The sequence below is a fragment of the Mastacembelus armatus genome, chromosome 1 (genome assembly GCF_900324485.2).
Source record: "Mastacembelus armatus chromosome 1, fMasArm1.2, whole genome shotgun sequence".
NCBI classification, from domain to species: Eukaryota; Metazoa; Chordata; class Actinopteri; order Synbranchiformes; family Mastacembelidae; genus Mastacembelus; species Mastacembelus armatus.
Window position 1 is genome coordinate 462,407 of NC_046633.1, and position 19,482 is coordinate 481,888.

General features: G+C 42.9%; 2 protein-coding genes across 2 annotated transcripts in view; both read right to left on the reverse strand.

The window, feature by feature from the left end:
* Window positions 1-322: 322 nt before the first annotated feature.
* On the reverse strand, window positions 323-8,072 carry ltv1 (LTV1 ribosome biogenesis factor). The gene is made up of 11 exons (XM_026303548.1): window positions 7,909-8,072; window positions 7,216-7,347; window positions 6,749-6,952; window positions 6,046-6,133; window positions 5,731-5,863; window positions 5,067-5,304; window positions 4,570-4,697; window positions 4,331-4,470; window positions 3,253-3,305; window positions 2,562-2,762; window positions 323-1,160 (listed from the first exon to the last, which is right to left on the reverse strand). Exons 1-11 carry the CDS (start codon window positions 7,909-7,911, stop codon window positions 1,050-1,052), a joined length of 1,431 nt encoding a protein of 476 aa, XP_026159333.1. The 5' UTR covers window positions 7,912-8,072; the 3' UTR covers window positions 323-1,049.
* Window positions 8,073-9,184: 1,112 nt separating this feature from the next.
* Window positions 9,185-19,482, reverse strand: part of LOC113128044 (calpain-9) — a 22,584-nt gene continuing 12,286 nt past the window's right edge. The window contains 22 exon segments of the mRNA XM_074933668.1: window positions 9,185-9,318; window positions 9,803-9,861; window positions 9,944-10,060; window positions 10,655-10,733; window positions 10,817-10,885; window positions 11,756-11,820; window positions 12,653-12,710; window positions 12,906-12,986; window positions 13,081-13,117; window positions 13,580-13,788; window positions 14,489-14,646; window positions 15,260-15,420; window positions 16,294-16,345; window positions 16,348-16,370; window positions 16,562-16,635; window positions 16,834-16,889; window positions 16,892-16,931; window positions 17,053-17,221; window positions 17,434-17,567; window positions 17,995-18,113; window positions 18,209-18,278; window positions 19,320-19,478. Of these exon segments, the coding sequence (XP_074789769.1) occupies window positions 9,292-9,318; window positions 9,803-9,861; window positions 9,944-10,060; window positions 10,655-10,733; window positions 10,817-10,885; window positions 11,756-11,820; window positions 12,653-12,710; window positions 12,906-12,986; window positions 13,081-13,117; window positions 13,580-13,788; window positions 14,489-14,646; window positions 15,260-15,420; window positions 16,294-16,345; window positions 16,348-16,370; window positions 16,562-16,635; window positions 16,834-16,889; window positions 16,892-16,931; window positions 17,053-17,221; window positions 17,434-17,567; window positions 17,995-18,113; window positions 18,209-18,278; window positions 19,320-19,478 (2,016 nt within the window). The 3' untranslated portion in view covers window positions 9,185-9,291.

Sequence of the window (19,482 nt, forward strand, 5' to 3'; positions counted from 1 at the left end):
GAAACCAAACAGTCCACCAGTCTCCGCTTCACTACAGGTACAGGAGAAACAGTTTTTCTGGCCTCTGGGTGAACTCCTGCTTTGAGACGTCCCTGTCATAAAGGTTTGGTCTTATCAAAACTAAATCTAGAGCCTCATACAATCTGAATGTTGCACTGCTGCCCACACCTCTGCAGGTGTCGAACACTTTAGCCTCACTGAAGGCGCCGCACCCTGTCAGTGCATTCACCCACAGGTGCTGCTGCCTGACCCGTGACCTGCAGAACTGGTCTGTTGACATGCAGGAGTGTCACTGGGTGTGTTGTTTACATTATTACGAGCATAAGTGGTGTAGCCTTTAATGTTGTGGAAAATCTATTTAATCTGGTGTAAATCTGGTTTTTATACAGTTGCTAATGTGATTACATGAAATAGTCATTTTACAGTTTGTACAGTTAAAGTCTAAGGATAAATGAATTTATTTTTATCTGTACAGAACACACACGATGAATAAAGAAAGAACAGTCAGCCTCTAATCCCAGTGAGATGTGAACTTTAACTGTGCTCAGGTTTCCTCGGGCATGAGAAGAAAAAACTCGTCCGCGTGGGAGGAAGGAATGTGAACCATGTCGCTCTGCCAAAGATTTTCTCCTCTGATCAGTCAGATCATCTGTTTGGGGGAAAGTACTGCGAAAGTACTACTGAGTACTGCTCAACATGGCATCACACAAAAACTGCTGTGAAGCGTTTTTAATAAAGAGACGTAAACTACAGTGATTAAAGTGTGTTTATAGTCCAGACGTGATGAACGTGTTGGTCAGGATGGGGGTCACTTTATCTGGGAAGGTTTTCCCTTTCAATGAGGCTCCTCTGTCTGTTCAAGGCAGCAGCTGGTGATTGTGTGTCAATGTGGCTGAGCAGCTTCACTGGAGGTGAAGTTCATTCATGCACCTTTTACTTATCTCCTGGTGATCTGAAGAAACTTCCTTCTAATCTACAAACCCAGATCCCCTCCAGACCCACTCAGTCCTGGTTTGCCGTCCCAGTGTCTGCAGAGGTGCCGGCGGCTGCTAGAGCTTCAGGCCTTGAATGTTCGTTCTCAGGTTCAACATCTGCTTCTCCTGTCGGACCTTTTCGTCTTTGAAGGCCAGCTTGTTGGCTTTCTTCTCCACTCTCCTCTCCTGCACGCACACACACACACACACACACACACACGGAGAATTTAACACTTTGTTCTGCACAAATCATCTTCACGTCTTCATCATTTGTTGGCATCTTTTCCTCTGCGGTTTGTTTTCATGTCTAAACATCCTGATAGCAGACAAATGTGACCAACAGATGAATTATGTTGCTGACGACAGCAAATATTTGAACCTGTTTGTGGAGTGAACACACAATGATCAGGCTCCGATAGAACCAGAGACGAGCACAAATCAACCAGTGACAGATATGAAAAACCTTCTTAAACCTGGGCCCAGTGACTCTACAGAGACGGCATGTTGTCTGTCAACAGCTTTGTCAGGTGTGTCTGTCCTCACCCTCCCTGCTGGTTTGAAGTGGGTGAGACAAAGTTAGAAAAATAAGATTAAAGTCACTCAACATTTCTGTGGTTGTGACAGCAGCAATGGGAGAAGGTTCCAGTGTTACACAGATGATAATCTACTGTATATGAGCTTCCTCATGTCTGCAGGTGTTTTCACACTTCCTCCTTTGTGTCCAAAGGGCAGGAACTGACAATGATCAGAGTTTTCGGTGCTATGAGGAAAGTTTTTAGCGCCTACTTTCAGGGTAGGTACATAATGAAAACAAACCTTGAGTGACGCGATCTACATTGATCGGTGCAGCACCGGAAATGCCCAGAAATGAAATTAAACCTGGTGTCGCTATGATGGAAAAAAGATTTTTAATGATTTATTATTCTCACTGATTTTATTTACAGGTTGGATCACCCAGGAGCTCAAAGACGTCTTGAGGTAGAACAGAGAAGCAAAGACTTAATTATCCGATCGAGTGATTTGTATTTACTTTGCATGTCTGTATCAGCAGCAGCCTCAGCCCAGTCAGAGCTGAGCGACTGGGGAAGACTGACTGATTGTGTTTGATTCTGTTCTGCTCCTTTGATGCAAGAAATAAATCACAGTGTCTTTTTCAGATTTATTTCTGAACCTTTCTCCCAGATACTCCTCACAACAACAACTTTAAACAACACTGTGCCCCTTAGTGCCGGACTAAAGCAGGTCAGGAAGAACACAAACCTAAGACTTAATTATGGAAACAAGACGTCTGTGAGCTCCTTGTGATTTCACCTGTAAATGAAAAACCTGTGAAAACAAGTAAATATCAGTAAGAATAATCAATCAATCATTTTCTCTTACAGTCACCAACTGATCATTTTAGCCTCTGACCGTTTGACAAACCGCTCTGTTCATGCTGTTTTCTGTTAAATACTTCTGACTACTTGTCAAAGTACAGGATGTTCTTTTCAAATCAAACTGAGATTTCCTGGTTCATCGTCCTGCGTATCGAACAGCCTTTAAAGGTTTTACGACTGTTGCACAGGTTCCAACTGCGACCACGCTCACCTTACGTTCTTCCTTCACGGCCTGTTTCCTCGCCTTCCGCTCCTCCTTGCTCTCCTCCTTGTTTCGTGGCTGAGTGGAGACACGAGGCAGGTCCGAGTCGTTGATCCTGGTCATGCGCTCCGCCTGCCTGGTGGTCAGGCCCCGGGCGGGGAGGACGTCCAGCGGGATGCCCGTCTTATTGGACACACGGATCGGCTTCGGCTGAGGACAAAAGGGGTGAAAGACGGTTTAGGTTTCTGGTGATAAGGTGGTAAAGAGCAGCTGGATTTACTTTCTAAGCATCTGGGCAAAACTTTTTTTTTCCTTTACAAACTCATTAGTTAAAATATAATTACAGGCTCCATGACTGTCTTGGTTTTGTGTTTGGCAGTGTTTCATCAGTTTGAGCTCTGGGTTTGGTCTCCACCACCTCCTGAGGGAAATCTCTGGCTCTTTAGCTGCTAAATGCTCCACTATGTTCACCAGCTGCTGTTTGCTGCTGAGCAGGTAGAGGACAGAGGCTTTTTACAGCTGCATCTGCTCCAGTGTTGCAGGTGTGAGAAGCACCACCTAGTGTTCACCTGAAGTGACAGGTCCTGGCAGCACAGCACCCCCCCCTCAGGTGTGGGAGAGCTTCATTCTGATTGTCATATTTATACTGGGTGCATCTTAAAATGGACTAGAAACCTAAAATAAAAACCTTTTTTCATACCTTTGGTGGATCTTCAATGACTTTGGGTCTGTTGTAAATGTTCGAATAGGTGCCTGGGGAGGAAATATGAAAATATCAGTCAGTGAACTGAAGTGAGTCTGCAGGATATTTTGAAAAATCAAAACACAAACCCCTCTACTCTAAGAAAGTTTTGAGGCCTGGGATTCTGCAGCATCGCTCACTCTAACAGCTTCTGTTGCTGCTTTGCTCCTGCAGGAGTCAGGAGTTCCACCACTGACCAAATAAACGTTACTTGTGTGAACAGGTAAGATTTTAACCTTTGGTTTCCAACAAAGCAGTTAGTCACAATCTGAGCCACTGTGCAAATACACCACACTGGTTACTGTTACAAACCAGAGCCAAGTTCTGTGACTGCACAGACAGTCAGAGCAGAGCTAATGTTCAGGTTCACACGTCATGTTTTTCACCTTCAGACCCTGAAGACCTTCCAGAAAACGTCAGGAAAATATTTTCCAGTATAAATGGATTGGATTATATTCTGAGATGATCTGTAATGTTCTGAACCTCTAAATGGACAAAACACATGAAAATGATGCTCCTGAAACTGGAACCTCAATAAAAAACATATAAAAATTGACATACATGTGTCAGGCCTCTTTTCCACTGAGGCAGTTCCAGGACTGCCTCGGAGCCAGCACCTAATTTTGACCCGGTTCTTTGTGTTCCAACAGCCAAAGAACAGGCTTGGACCAGGAAAACTGGTGCAAATTCTCTAAAAGTGAGAACCTCTTACATCAGGAGCTGTGAGCGGGATTATCTTGACCAACAGGACCAAGTGTGACGTGTTTGGAAACTGTTTTGTTGTGATCAGGTGATTTTTTTGCTGGTTTTCTGCTATTATAACGTATCTTCTGTCTTTCTGTTGGACCTGCAGCATGTGAACCTTCCGTCCTGTGGCAGTGCAGTTACTAACATTAGCTCGTTCGCCTACACACAGTACTCACTGCTCGGTCAGCCTGTGTGCAAACTGGTTGTAAGAAGGTTCTCAAGTTGGACCAGCTCTGAACCGTCAGATTGTACTGGTTGAAAAGGACCATCAGTCCGAAATGAAACTCACTGATGATGGTTTCACAGTCCCACGTCTCTTCTGGAGCCTCAATAACAACAGTTTCCATCTCTTCTTCTTCCTCCTCTTCATCCTCCTCCTCCTTCACAGCAGGAAGCTCTTTGGGACCCAGGTCATCAGGCCTGAGGAATCTGAACCACAACGAGACACAAACGAGTCATTTAACAAATAAAAACACATATCTGATACATCAAATCGAGAGGAGGAGAAGAAGAAGGAACTCCACCCACTCCTTCTCTTTCTGTTTGAAGTAGTCTTTGATAACTTCTTCGAGACGAGCGCTGTCCGGCTGGATGAAGCCCTCCAGCTCAGCGTTGTCCAGAGCACCGATTTCGTCGTCGTCAAACTGTTCGTAGAACTGAAAGAACACAGATGCAGTTTTTGACTAAGGACCTTAACGGCTGTGAGGGGCTGTATGTGAGAGTCAGGGTGAGGGAGGGACTGGGGGGGGTCATGACACCATCACTGAGTTTCCACAACTGGTGAGATGCAAATCCAGCCCCAGCTGAGCTGCATGTTTTATCTGCGTTTGTTTCCCTGGAGCTGTGTGAACACTGCTCATGTTGTCCTCGCTCACACTGCAGCTCTTTGTTATTGTTATGGCTCTGTGGTTTTTCCGTGTTAATCCCTAAACAACTGGTACTAACTGGTGCTACTCATGGTGGAAGGTGATACGTCCTCTAGAAGACCCTCGTCACACACCACCGCTGAATTAAGATGCGTTCACCTTTTCGAAGCGGTCGTCCAGCAGGCTCAGCTGCTCGTTCCTCCTCATCACAGACGACGTCAGCGAGTACTCTGTGAACCGACTCCTCGTCTCCTCGTCCGTGAACAGAAACTCTGGACCACGGCCGGACTCGTCCTCGTCGCCCGAGAAACCTCCCTCAGAGTCGAAGTCGCCCTCTTCATCGTCTGTGTCCTCCCACTCATCATCGTCATCTTCGCCGTCTACATCGTGGCCATTTCTGTCAAAGAGGAAATTATGTGTCACGTACTATGATAATACATCACAATATTTTTAGCAGAATCCACAGTCAGAACTATTAGTAATATGAATATTAGTAGTAATCACATTACTGTGGAATACTACATGTACTATTGTAAAACCTCTGGTTGCTCATGTTAATGAGGAGTCACTATTAAATCAAATATGGTTCAATAAAATCTCTTTCTGTGATATTATAGATCAACATGTCTGCCTGTATCACTGCAGAGATAAAGAGATAATGTGGTTGTTATTCCTCAGCAAACTCATCCGCTCTATTTCTTCTATAATAATGATTTTTGTTATGGCAACCACAAGCAGCAGTAACAGCAGCAGCACTTCCACAGTCTCTGGAATGACCAAACAAAACCTTCAGTGCAGCATCAGATAACTTGTTATTTCTTACTCCATTTCCTCTGCTCTGCTCGCACTGTTTGCTTTGACGACAAAGTCATCGTCCAGGATGTTGTCGGGGTCCTCGTAGTCGAAGTCTTCGTCGAGCGCGGCCACGATGTCGGGGTCCATGTCCAGCCGGGGTCCTGGAGGAAAACACAAAGCACAAGCTGCTTCAGGCGACGTCACATTATCGGGATGAACGGAACAACAACAAAGAGCTGAAACTAATAGACCAGTTTCTCCATGAAGTTCAGTGAACAAATATCAGTGTATTAGCTTTAACAGTCTGTTCAAATCTGCTCTGAATCAGGTGAAAGTTGTTTACCTGAGATCGGAGCAGCTTTGTTCAGAAGTCCGACCTCCTCTTCAAACTCCGAGGCGAACACTGAGGAGGGCAGGTGGATGGTGGCTGCCTGTTCGTCAGACACAACAGGAATCAGTTTTTAACCTCACTGCTTCAGAGAAATGTTAATACTCTGATGAGACTGTACAACTGTCTGCCCGAGTCTAACACGGTGCCTAACTCTGTACTTAAAACAAAAACACAAAACAAATCTGAAAAGTGAACATAAATTAACTCAACACCTTAAAAGTGCAAAGACAAAACCAATACAAAACATTTGCATAATAAACTTCTGATCCCAATATAACAGTGTATGCAGCTAATAACTGTAGCAGCATCTTAGACAGACAGAGATCATGAGGACCTGTCAACCAGGGTCCTTTCAAAACGGATCTGCTCCAGTAAACGACTTCTCACTGTAACTTCTCAGAGAAACAGGTCTGAACGAAGCTGATGCCGTCACATGACGTTTAACTGTCATCACGCTACATCAGACGCAACCTGGGAAATGAAGCATTTTCCAGCTGCATCATTTTGGCAGAGGAAACACTGCTGACGTTGCTCTGAGCTAACAGCTGCAGTGAGACCAAGTGTACTGTTAACCAGCATGTGACACACAGTCATGCTTCTGCTGCCCGTAACGGCAAAACCATCCCAGAACTTTGTCAGGACTTTCTGGACTCACAGCAAAGGCCTTGTCCATGTCTGGTTCCTCATCGTTCTCATCTTCATCACGGAGGTGAACAGAGCGTCTCTCGGTGTACGCGGGTCCGGCCTCCACAAGCTCCGACGGGCCGGACGCCTCCTTCAGGTGCTGCAGGTAGTCGTAGTCGTCGTCAAAGAAAACCCCAAACTTCCTCTGCTCCTCGCGCCGCTTCTCCGTTTCCACCTGGAACATATTAAAAACACAGTTTCACATCAGATGAAATGTTTCTATCACCAAATCATATGTAGTCACGTTTAAGCCGAGTTACTTTTCTGACTTAGACTGTTGTTTTACTGTGAAATGATGTTTGGCTGAGCTGCTCAGGACTCTCAGGTCTACACAACCTGTGACCACAAAGGTCAGGAACCACTAAAGCAAACCAGCTTTTTTCCTAAAAGAAGCTTGAGGAGATTAACGTGAGGCTCATTAGAAGAGTTCATGTGGACCTTGGCGGCGGGCAGCAGGACGTGCTGTGGGGCTTTCTCATCCGCAGCCAGCGGGTCCCTCTGACTCCTGTGGACGAGGTGAAAGGTCACAGCCTTTTTCTTCTCGATGAAGGCTTTCTTCTTCCGATGAGGCTGAAAGACAAACAGTGACACGTGTCATCCTGTAAACTCCTGCACGGTCCTGTTTACATCCCTCTGGCTCAGTCAAAGTTGTTAGGAACTTCATTTTAAGAAGTTGAATGTGTTTTATAAGTGTACACAAAGTTTGAGGTACTTGTACTTCACTTGATTATTTATACTTTTTCTACTTCATACATCTACTCCACCACAACTCAAAGGCACATTTCTATTTCACTAATGTTTATTTGACATGTTTAGTTACTTTGCAGATTTGGGTTAAAATACAACAAAACCCATTAGGATGTTTTATTATAGGTTAGGACAAAACTACTTAGTAGTACAGAAAATAACGAGGTAGCTCCGTATTTAGCAGGTTTACTATATAAACACACCAATAACACACACATTAACGTTATTTAGGAAGAGGAACTTGTACTTGTGGTCCATTGTTGTATTTTATGTCAAACTATGAATGTGTGCCTTTCTCTTCTAACACACTATTGATTTGTTCACGGCACTGACGTTAGCCGCGGTGGCTAACACCGTTAGCTTAGCGCAGAAAAGTCCGCTCACCATGTTGTAACCGAACGTCTGGCGGGATTTTTCTACGGGTCGAGTTTAAACGTGTCCGGTCCTCCAGCTGTGGGCAGATGTTCACACAAATAACCGTCTACATCCACAAAGTGTCGTCGTTGTTTATCCACGTTGAGTCAGCCACCATGCTGCTACTGCCGCCATTACTGGAAAGTACCACTTCAGCAAGCAGGGGAGGGGGGGTTGAATTATACCAACACACTTTAAAAGAAAATAAAATGTGTTAAATGTTTGGATTTATGGTTTAAAATGTTATACGATACGAATAACATCAATGGCACGTATTTATATTATTATCATTAATTTTATTGTAGGAGCTGTGACCCCTCTTTATTAGGCACTGTTGGTACAGTCTAAAACGTCCTGAGGTGCATCAGCGCCACCTGCTGGTGTGGAGAAGATGCTGTCAGTGAAAAACAAGTTAAATGTTTTTTAAAAAGCCCCAAAGTGAAATGGGAACAGTCCATGACAGCTTCTGCCTTCAGAGCCTGTAAAAGAGGAAAAACCACAGACCTTCTACATGTGTAGTCACTGTGGACGATACTTGACCTGAGCTGTTCTGACACAACGTTAGGTAAAGTACAAACACACATAATTAATTAATCATTTCTGAATTTCATAGGCTCCAGCAGATCCCCGTGACCCTGAACCAGGAAAAAGCGGGTATAGAAGATGGATGGATGGATTTCTGAATTTCATTATTAAAGTTACCAGCAAATACAATGAGGTTTAACCTGAGAAAAGGAATTTCCACATTAATAAACTCTGGTGTCATTTACTTTAAACACTGATCATGTAAAATGATTTGGATCATGTTTTTCTAGATGTTTGTTTATATGTGTGTGTGTGTGTGTGTGTGTGTGTGTGTGTGTCAATACCTCCTGCACACAGTTTTCAATCAACACAGATTTCATACTGATCATTATGCATAAAGATTTGTCTATGTTACACAGGCTTATATAACATAAAATTAAAAGTACCAGTCCCTCAAAACTGGACTAGTACGCACAGTACTTGAGTAGATGTGTTGTGTAGTCAAAGTTTCTCCACAAAGACAAAAGTTTTATTCCAAATTTATTTCCATTCGTGCAGAGAGTAGAGAAAATAAAACAATCCTTTGTCCAAAAGAATGAGTCAGTAACATTCAAAGTTTAACCCCCCACCCCCATCACAAAACCTTCCTTCGGTGTCTCACATTTCTTGCTCCAAAATAATATTTAAAGTGAATAGATGACACATAAAACAAGAGAAAGAAAAAAGCGTGCACATGTCATTATGGCCTGAATATTCAACCCCCTGAACTAAAACATCGTCCGCTGTGTTTTGCTCTGTTGGTGTCTTCTGTTTGATTTCAGCTTCCCCTCAGACATTCATGGACAACATCAGGAACTGTGCAGGGAAGAGAAGACAAGGAGCAGCTAAATCAACCTAAAGTCAAATCACTGACACGCTGCAGACGTGCTGTTGTGCAGCTCAGCTCCACAGTCACTATCATTTGTCCAAAATCACATTCTCACCAGCACCACACAGGCACATGTCTTTGCATTTGCAACTCTTCATAGACTCTGACTCAGTGCAGAAAGGTTGTTTTTCCAGGAGCACGAGAGAGGTAACAAGACTAGTTCATCAAATCCACATTGATTTTAGTTTGTTTTAAAGCAACTTGGTTCAATCTATGGATTTCAACCATTGCAGCAATGTCTCTGACTCTTCTATTTGTTTTCTGTTGGATAATCTTTGCAAACATTCCACCACAAACACATGGACCTGGATAAATTCCACCCATCTGGCACGCCAGGTATAGTAAAACAAACACTTCAGAATTGTTTGCAGAGATTAAAGTTGCTCAGGTGTGGTGTAAAAGTGGTTTTACCTGCATCATGTTCATCCTCACACGGCCCCTCTTGAATTTGTCCAGAGCCTGGAAAGTTCCTGGATAAGACAGAGAGTTTCAGTCAACACAAAGTTCCACCAAACATAGAGGAGGCTTTTTTTTTAACTTTGCTCTACGTACTGAACATGTTCTCCAGGCGGACGATGCAGGTGAGGTAGTCATCAAAGTCTATTTCGTAGTTTTGGTCAGCAAACCTCAAGCCGATCAGCTGCAGGAGCTGGTTGTTGAGACGCATGCCTGCAGGAAAACAACGCAGCAGCAACACTCAAGATTTACATCATTCCCCAAAACAGTTTATTTCTACAGGCTGCAACGCTGTTGCTGCAGCTGCTACTATCAGCCCTTACAGTATAACTTTCACTACCACTCATAGAACATCGGCACAAAGAAAATATAATGCATTTACTAACACATTTGTATATGGGAATGGAGTACACAGTATTTCACAGAATATATTACAGATGGAGTACAATAGTACATAGTATAGTACAATATTTAGTATATAATATACTGTATTCTCTTTGAGAAATGTGTCATTTGACACCTATTACAGTCTTTTACCGCTGCTTTCAACACATCTCATGGTCTTTGTTAGTGGAAAGCATTTCCTCATTTGTCATAAAGACTCAGCAGAGTAAGCTCCATCCACTAAGGAAGACTGGGAGAGGTCACAAATCTTTATGTTTAATTACGTCTTCATGTATGACCAACACACGTCTTTGTTCAAATGCTGTAAACAGTCTTCTAAGAAATGTCTGCCCACAGATACAAAGTGACAGATGCAGATGAGACGAAAGTATTAAAGTAAACGTGTTAACAGTGGACTCTCACCTGCAGCACTGAGCACACTGCGAAGCTCGTAGGACGACATCTTCCCTGATCGGTCGGTGTCAAAGGACAGGAAGAGCATCTGCAACAACACAGGTTCATTTTTAACAACCTGAACCGCAAAGAGCCGCCTGAGCTGAGTTACACAGAAAAATCATCACTCACGATCCACTTCTTCATCTTCTCCCAGAAGACCTTAAACTCCTGGAACTCCAGCTTCCCTGTGTTGTCCACCTGGTTTCTACTGTCAAGGAAAAAGCTTCAAATAAAATTATGCTTTTTCAGAGCCTTAAACCCAACGTGTGCTTTAATGACAGGGTTTGTTTTAAATTGAACTACATAAACAACTAAAAACACTTGTGATGCATCCATTGTCAGTTCGTTAGGCACAGACAGCTAAAACAAAGTCAATCTAATCCAACAGTCCTACATTAACTCCTCCTAATGAATATTATAATGTTCTGTTAGAGTGTTAATTCAATCAAATGACTCAAAACTGCTGAAAAGGTGTGCAAAATGACTAAATAATGCACAGGAGGCAGAAAAATTCTACAACAGACAAACGACAAGCAGTAATTTCTCTGTTTAACTACAGAAAGTTTCATGATATCCAGAGACAACTGAAGAGTGAACCTAAAGTGCTCATGTCATCAGGTAAATGTATCTGTGATCTGTATAATCTACAATATTAATAATACATCATTAGAGCCCAGAGGAACATGCTAAAGAATAAACAAAAGTGGTCCAAGAGATAACCCTTGTGGAACTCCATACGTGATCAAAACAAGATGAAAAATTACCACATTGATCCAAAATATCTATAAGGAGGCATATAAATAACACAGACTGACTAGCAAAATGTGCTGAATGATCATAAAGAGATGTAAAATGACCACAAAGCAATGACAAATAGATGCAAAACACCCGTAAAGACTCACAAAGACAAACAAAATAGGTGACTGTTTGTTATTTTATGTCTCTTTGAGTCTGGGGCTTTAAAATGCATAGTTCTAAGTCTGACACAGGGGTTCCTAATAAACCGACTGGGTCCGACACAGGGGTTCCTATTAAACCGGAAATTGAGTCAAGCGGCTGAAAGGATACGTCCATGAGGTTGATGATACTGTGGCAGGTGCTGAGACTCAGACCTTCAAATTTGATCTCCTTTCCTGATAATAAATGGTTAAAACATCAAGCAGTAGAATTACTACATACAACAACACTGCATGGACACTCAGTTACAACACTGTAGATAAGAGAGGAAAAACTATATATTGTGCAATAGATTACAGATGCCATAAGCTGTATTTTGGAACCAAATATCAATTTGATGGATGCTTAATTTTTTCTTCTGCATGAAGTTGGAAGTTTTTGTATAGAAGTAAATCAGCTTTTCTGTTTTGTTTTTCATTTATTTTACATCCTTGGTAAACACCAAAAAGCACAGAAGATAAAGAAAAGCCAAAGTTATTGATGCATTAACTGATCTAAGAACAATGAAAACATGATTTGTTGTAATTCATTTTAAAAGATTCACACATTTAATCCTGTTGACTACCAGGGTTATTCTTTGTAATATTTCACTCTTTATAATTATCCATCCTTGATTTAATGCCACATTAATAGTGTTAGAACAGCTGAGGTGTTATGTTTACATCTGATCATCACATTAGGTTATGCCTGACGCAATGCCAATTGTATTTCTGAATATGTAAGACCATATACTAGAGGACTGGAAACCTCTACAGTAAATTTTACACTAAAAGCCAGTGGGTAAGATTTGGAGGGATAGCTGCTGTTTGTCTGATATCAGAGCTCAGTGGAAGACACTAAGGATTAAACAGAAGAGGTACAAGAAAGGATCCCTGTGGAACTCCATACATGTCAAAATTACAAGTTGATGTTCATTTTTGATACAGCATCTGCAAAACGGTTTTAGACAAAGACATTTCACAACAATTAAACTAAAAACAGAGAAAAAAGGAATGGAACAAAACTTACGTCGGCTGAGGACGCCATTCAGCATCTGCTGAAGCTCATTGACAGAGATGGCCTCATCCTGTAGACACGGCAACATTTACATTCAGAAATATTCATGGAAAATACAGTAATTACATAATAATGGTCATTTTCACACATGAGCTTTTCGACATTAGGTTAACAAGACAGTGTCTGAGCAGATAAAACTCCTGAAGCCCAGGTGGTACATACTGTCTAACACTGGACTGATAGTATTAAACAGCTGTTTTCTTACATCACCAGCCAGCTGATCGAATAGTCTCCTCAGGCCTTTCTCCTCACTGGACTCCTCCTCTGGAGCGCTGGGCATGGGCGGCTGGTGGAGACAACACAGCATGAGTACAAGCAGACCGGACTGGTTGATCAGCTGAATGGGTGATTGATTGTCAATGTCTGGGAGATCAACTTACAGCTGGGAGGTCAGCGTCAACCTTGCTCCCCATCTCCCTGTGATATCACAAGTTGTCAAAGAAAAGTTAGTAACTGCAGATACTTTGTGCCCACATTTCTTATTTTTTAAAGTCATGTTTCATTTTTAATTCATTACTTTATTCTGTGTTACCCCAAAAACTGTATCATGCAGTCAGAGCCCTACACTGTTTCTGGGCTACAGCCAGATGTTGCCGAGGCAGGCTGTAGCTGTGACTGCAGCTTCGGTCATGCATGTGATTGTTATAATTCTGGCTGTAACACATTTGTTTCTGATGGTGAAAAAAGAGCTAGATAGAAACTACATGACACAAATATAGTAACTCAGAATTCATTGTGAGGGAAAATACCCAGCATGAAACTGTGGAGGTTCTATAAAGGTGCATTATTTTAAATTCTCAAATAGCACTGACTCTTTGTTTCCCCATCTGTGCTTTGTTGTTCCATGTCATAAACTCTACCAGATGCCTGAACACTCACAGAGCTCCAGCTTTCTTCTCTGAGAAGATTCGGATGAGGAAGTCAGCTTCGTGGTGGGGCTGGAAGGTGGTTGGGACCAGCAGGTATTTCCCAGGAGGCAGAGTAAAACGCTCCGACACCTCTCGCATGTTAATGTAGGTCTTGCTGCGAGCCGTAGATGGGTTGTAACGGAAGAAATCCTTCCCGAGATGATCTTCTTCTTCTGGAGCCTGAACAGACAGAAACGGAGAGAAAAGCAGATCAAATTAGCTGATTCTAACTGAAGAAAACATGATTATTAACATGTCAGCACACATATGAGGCAAAGTGATTAGTGAAAGCAGGTGTGGAGTTTGTGAACTTATGAAATGTAGATGGTGAAATTTCTATTTCCACTGGACCTCTCATCCTCATTTGTTTCAAACTCTACTACTCCATCTGACATACATGTTTTTGGACTGTGGGAGGAAACCAGAGTACCTGGAGAAAACCCACGCAAGCACAGGGAGAACATGCAGACTCCACGCAGAAAGGCCCCTGATGGGCTTCAAACCAGGAACCTTCTGGCTGTGAGGCACCAATGCTAACCACTAATCCACCATGCTGCCCAGCTTCATAAACCATTTATGATAATATGCTGATGAATAAGTTTGTTTTTGCAAACTGTTTCAAATAAAGTTTTTTTGGACCCACTGCTATAATTTGAACATACTTGCATATATGCAATATCCACTTTTATGCTGATGACACCATGTTGTATGTCACAATGACATACATATTTAAAATATGCATATATTTGGCACAAAAGTATAATAACACCAAGTGCAAAATAAAGATTTCTTGTACAGTTTCAGAAAAGTGTGAGACGATTAAAAGATAAACGGTTCAAGCAGGAGTCTGAAGCTCAAATGTGTTTGGATATTTTCTGACCTTATACACTGCGAAGCCAATGGTCTCCAGGTCCAGGCCTTCCTTCCTCAGCTTTCGTCTGTTCTTCTGCATGAGAGCGATCACTACGCTGCACACATCGTCATCGTCGTCAGTGTCCTCCAGCTGCAGCTTGAACTGCGGGTTCGTCCAAAACGTGTCTGCAGATTAAAGAGGTATAGTGTTAGAGAGCGGTTTGGGATTTAAACACCAAGTGAAATAAAATAAACATTTTTCTGCCCCTTATCCAGAGTCAGGATGTGATGGCAGCAGGTTCACCAGGGTAGTCCAGATGTTCCCACAGCAGTGTTTTCCAGGTTCCCCTATCCTACTGGGGGTCCTCAAGGCATCCCCAAGCCAGATGCAATGTGTTCTGGGTCTGCCCTGGAGCCTCCTACTAGTTGGATGTGCCCAGAAGACCTCCAATGGTAAGTGCCCAGGAAGCAAATGGCCAAACCACCTCAAATTTCCTTTCAACATGAAGCAGCAGCAGCTCTACTCTGAGCCCTCTAGAAGTCCAAACGTCTCACCGTATGAAGGAAACTCATCTTGGCTGTTTGAATGCACAGTCTCATTCTTTCAGCCATTACGCAAATCTCATGAACACAGGTGAGGACTGGATGTAGATGAACTGGTTTTTGTTTTGTCTTCTGGTTCAGTTACCTCTTAAAATACTGTCAGTAAACCCATTCAGCAGTACAGGTGAATTTATGGATAAACTCTATAAACATGCCTTATAGTGTGTTGAGCGGTAAGCAAAATGTTTATTCCTACCAATGTAGTTCCTGCAGCCTCCAGCAGTCGAGCCTCGGATCCAGTTTCCCTCAAACATGCTGACTTCCCAGTGATGCTTTACGTCGTCGGTCAGGGAGTCAGCGGTCATGTTGCAGATCTCCACCTTGTCATAGTTCCTCTTGAAGTCCTCGAACTGCATCCTGGAGTCACAAAAACCATCATCTTCAAATTTAATACCATCATCATGTCAAGTCAGGTAGTTTTTATTTGGCGTTTCAGCCGTGCACAGTAAACACAGTGTATAGTGAAACAAAACAGGTGGTGCAACATAAAGACACTCACTCAGTACTGAAGAACACACACATCTAATAGATGACTGATAATTAACTCAAAGCTCTGTAACAATAAAAAGCCTCAGAAAGTGGACGAGTACATATAGTCCACTAAAGATGAACTGCGTATCATGTAGTAATACAAGACATTTCTAATAGATGACACGCTGCATAACACAGAACAGTAATTGACATATTTACACAGTTGTTTGGTTAGACAGCAGCTAGAACACTGTTCTGCCTAAGGATCCACTGGGACAGTTATTAGACAGCAGAACAGTCAGGAGTGGGCACAGTTAAAAACACAAATAAGATAAAAAAGAAGCTGAATGAAAGAGAGTTCAGTTTTGTCAATGTCAGAGGGCAACAAAATAAATTTGAATTGTGTTTATTAGGTCATATTGGGCAAAATGCATTTTGCAAACTCAGACAATTCACAGTGTTCTGTAGATTTGGCAAAGTAAATTATGGACAAAACAGCTAGCAGCCAGTCTTCAGTCTAAGGCCCATCACTGTTCCCAACAGGACTGATATTTATTAGTGAGAGAAAACTGACGGCTAAAAAATGTTAAGCACAAAGTCCTTATGGCTTTTTCTCCATCTGTGTCTTTGCATAAAGGTTTGTGCATTTTATTTTTTATTTACCCTTATTTGTCGTATTTATTCCAGGACCTCCAAAACAAAACACACAATCGCAAAGTTAAATGAACTTAATCTTTAAATCCAAAGAAATGGACTCACCAGAATTCACCGTCGTCTGTTGAATTCTGCTGGAGGCGAATCTGTTCAGCTTGTCGATGTAGTTCCACTCTCTGGAGCTGAGACAGAAAATACGACTGTTTGTTAGGAGAGAAATTAAAATACAGTACAAGTACAGTGAGACACAAACTGCTAGAACATATTATAGAGACGTTTATTTCGTGTGTCTCTCTCAGTCCTGCTGTCTCACATAAAGGAGCATAATGTCCAACATAAACTATGTTTTTTGAACATTGGTCTTCATTCTTACTTGTCACTCCAGGGGCCATTCCACTCAACCTGCCCCCAGGGGTTTCTGATTCGGATCAGCTGGACCGTCTGACCCTATAATTCACCTGGGAATCAGAGAAAATTGAATTTCTTTGTTATTTATTCTATCATCCTGAAATATGGCTCTGTTTCACTGCTTTAGTATGTAACTCATTTATGTTTTACTTCATTTTCATTCAGGGCTTCTCTTCAGAGCCTTCAGGTCCAAGATGAAACACAGAAGACATCAGTTGAAGATAAACAAAACCCAACCCTTCAGAGTCTCACCTCCTCCATGCCTGTGATGGAGTATGCATGTCCCTTCACAGGCCGGTGGTCGTCTTGGCTTCAGACTCTGCAGAGCTGGTGATCTGAGAAAACCAGAAAAGCGTTTGAGCTGGGCTGACGTACCATATGAGGAGTGAAAGACAAAAACAATAATTAAACATTATGTTCTAACTAAGATTGTTTTCTTTGGGGTTAGGTCTTTACATCAATAGAGCATCCCATCATGGAGCCTCTGTCCAGGGCCTTCTTCATGATGGAGAACAGGTTCCCTGGAGCGTTCTTGGTCTCGTACATTTCCCCCACACCGCCAGTGAAATCCTCCATGGCCTCCATTGTGCTGCCGCCCTTCAGCGCCTCGTAGCTGCCGTTTAGTCTACAACACACAGGAACAACGTGTCACTGTAGTTAACACAGAAAGCAAAGCCAACGTTAACGTTTTAAGGTGTTTTTTCTGCTTAAGGAGTGAATCCTGATCCTTTTGGTGACCTCCTGATCCTCCCTGTAGCACCTCAGATCAACACCACAGAGAACCCTCGGAGGTCCGGAGAGCTCAGGACAAAAATAAAGCAGTGGAACGTTTCTTACTTGGCGTAGGCCTTCTCCATCAGGGCGCTCCAGAACTCGTTGTAGGATGCAGAGTGAAGCATGATGAGTTTGTTTCTCACCGTTGGCAGCCTGTCATCCACCACCACCTCCAGCCATCTGTTGTGCTGCCAGAACTGAGGAAACGAGAACGTGTCACAAAAAACACAACACAAGTCCAGACCTAAGCCAGGCGTCGACACCCAGGAGCGAGACGAGTCTGCACAGCCCCCACTGTTGGAGAGGAAGAACCATGTGTGCCAGGTCAGTGGCGTGGCTCCCTGCTGTGTCTTTAATAGTCTTTGGATAACAATGGAGGTCTTCGGACAGACCGACAAGCTGAACCAGGTTCTGGATGGGATTTGGACTCAGTAACACACACACATAGAATCACCTGTGTCTTTTAAAGGATTTTTAACCACCGACTATGTTTCAGCGACTTGCTGATACAGATGCTGTAGTTATTCTCTCTGTCTGTCCTTCCTCACAGAGACTGAAGAGTCAGGAAAAGCTAAAAAGATCAGAGTCAGAGAGCTTAAGAAAACAAACCAACGCTGCTCGTACCTGGAAGTGAAAGATGCCAGCGTATCTGTGGTCAAACTCCTGGTCTGGAGGCACAACTCGGGCCATGGTTTCAGGCTTGAGGGTCAGGGATGCGATGGCTGCCAGGAGCCAGCAGTCCCCTGTGGTGACAAACAGGTGCATCATGGGTAAATGAGTAAGATTTGTGCACAGGAAGAGTCAAAATGATTCTTGCAGAGATCACTTGCGGACCAACCGAGCTGTCCTTGACAAATGTCTGTCCTGTCTGCGCCGCCGACGATAAACTTCGGGTCGCTGCAGATCTCCTGTGGGAGAGAAGAGGACAGGTTGGATTTTTAAAAAATGACAGGTGAGACATGACACTGGTGCCTAAACAACAGGTGAAGGTGACACATGCCTTTAATAGGTGTGTTCACATTCCAGCCATATTAATCAACCTGAAATCTCAGTCACTGGAGCTCAAAAACTACAACAGAGGCAGCTGAAACCCACTCAGCGCCCATGAAACATCCACTCAGAAGAAACGCCCAAGGGAGAAATGTGGACTAAATCACAACCAGTGTGATGCTGGTGGGTTTTCTAGTTTACTCAAACCAGGTCGGTGCTGCAGGTGCAGTATGTTAACAGGTAGAGCTGCTGAAACCAGATAATTAACAGGCAAAAACATCACGTATAAGATTTCTCAAAAAAATAAAATCATCCAGGAACAACTTCATCTAAAGCTGATCAGCTAAAATCCAACCAGACCAAAACTCTGGGTGTGATTTGCGAGTCGCTGCCGACTGTGGTAAAGTTTGCACAGACAGAAGAAACTGCCCCTGCTCTTGGTTCTATTTACACTGTTTCCTTGTAGAACTGGTTTTGCAGCTACAGCTGAATAAATACAAAATTTTTTTGTTTGTGCTAAAACCAACTTGAAATAAAACTATCACATCGGTTATGATTCTTCTGTCCATGAACGCTGCCAGGACTCACTCAGGTCAGTGCCACAAACAGGTTTGATGACGCCAGCTTGTTGGTTTTCATTCATTCAGGTTTGTACTGAACCAGAGGTTTGACTTTTTAAAGCCAGTCAGAGTGAACGTGACCAGTTTCACAAATATAAAAGCACACGTTGACCCATTAGATGAGCAGTCCAGCTAGAAAACCACAGGACGTCATTTATTTAATGTTTTAAATATCAATTTAAGGCATCAGCTGTGAGAGTTAAGAGATTTCAGGACCTCTTCAGGGTTTAAGTGGAGGCAGGTTGAAACATCTGGACACTTTCTAGCACAGCTTCTTCAATCTGGGTCAGCCAAACCACCTGAAACTAGAAATCCTAAATCTAAAACGTGCCTACGTACCTTAGGCCTCTTCCATTCAACATTGACAGGAACACTCTCACTGAAAAACAGTGAGGAGTCTCTGGCAGGAAAGTCTGGATCCTCAAACAGGACCCCATTCTGCAGACATTCCCTCCTCAGCTGTTCAAACGACTTCCCATCTGACTGCGTGATCTCGGCCTGG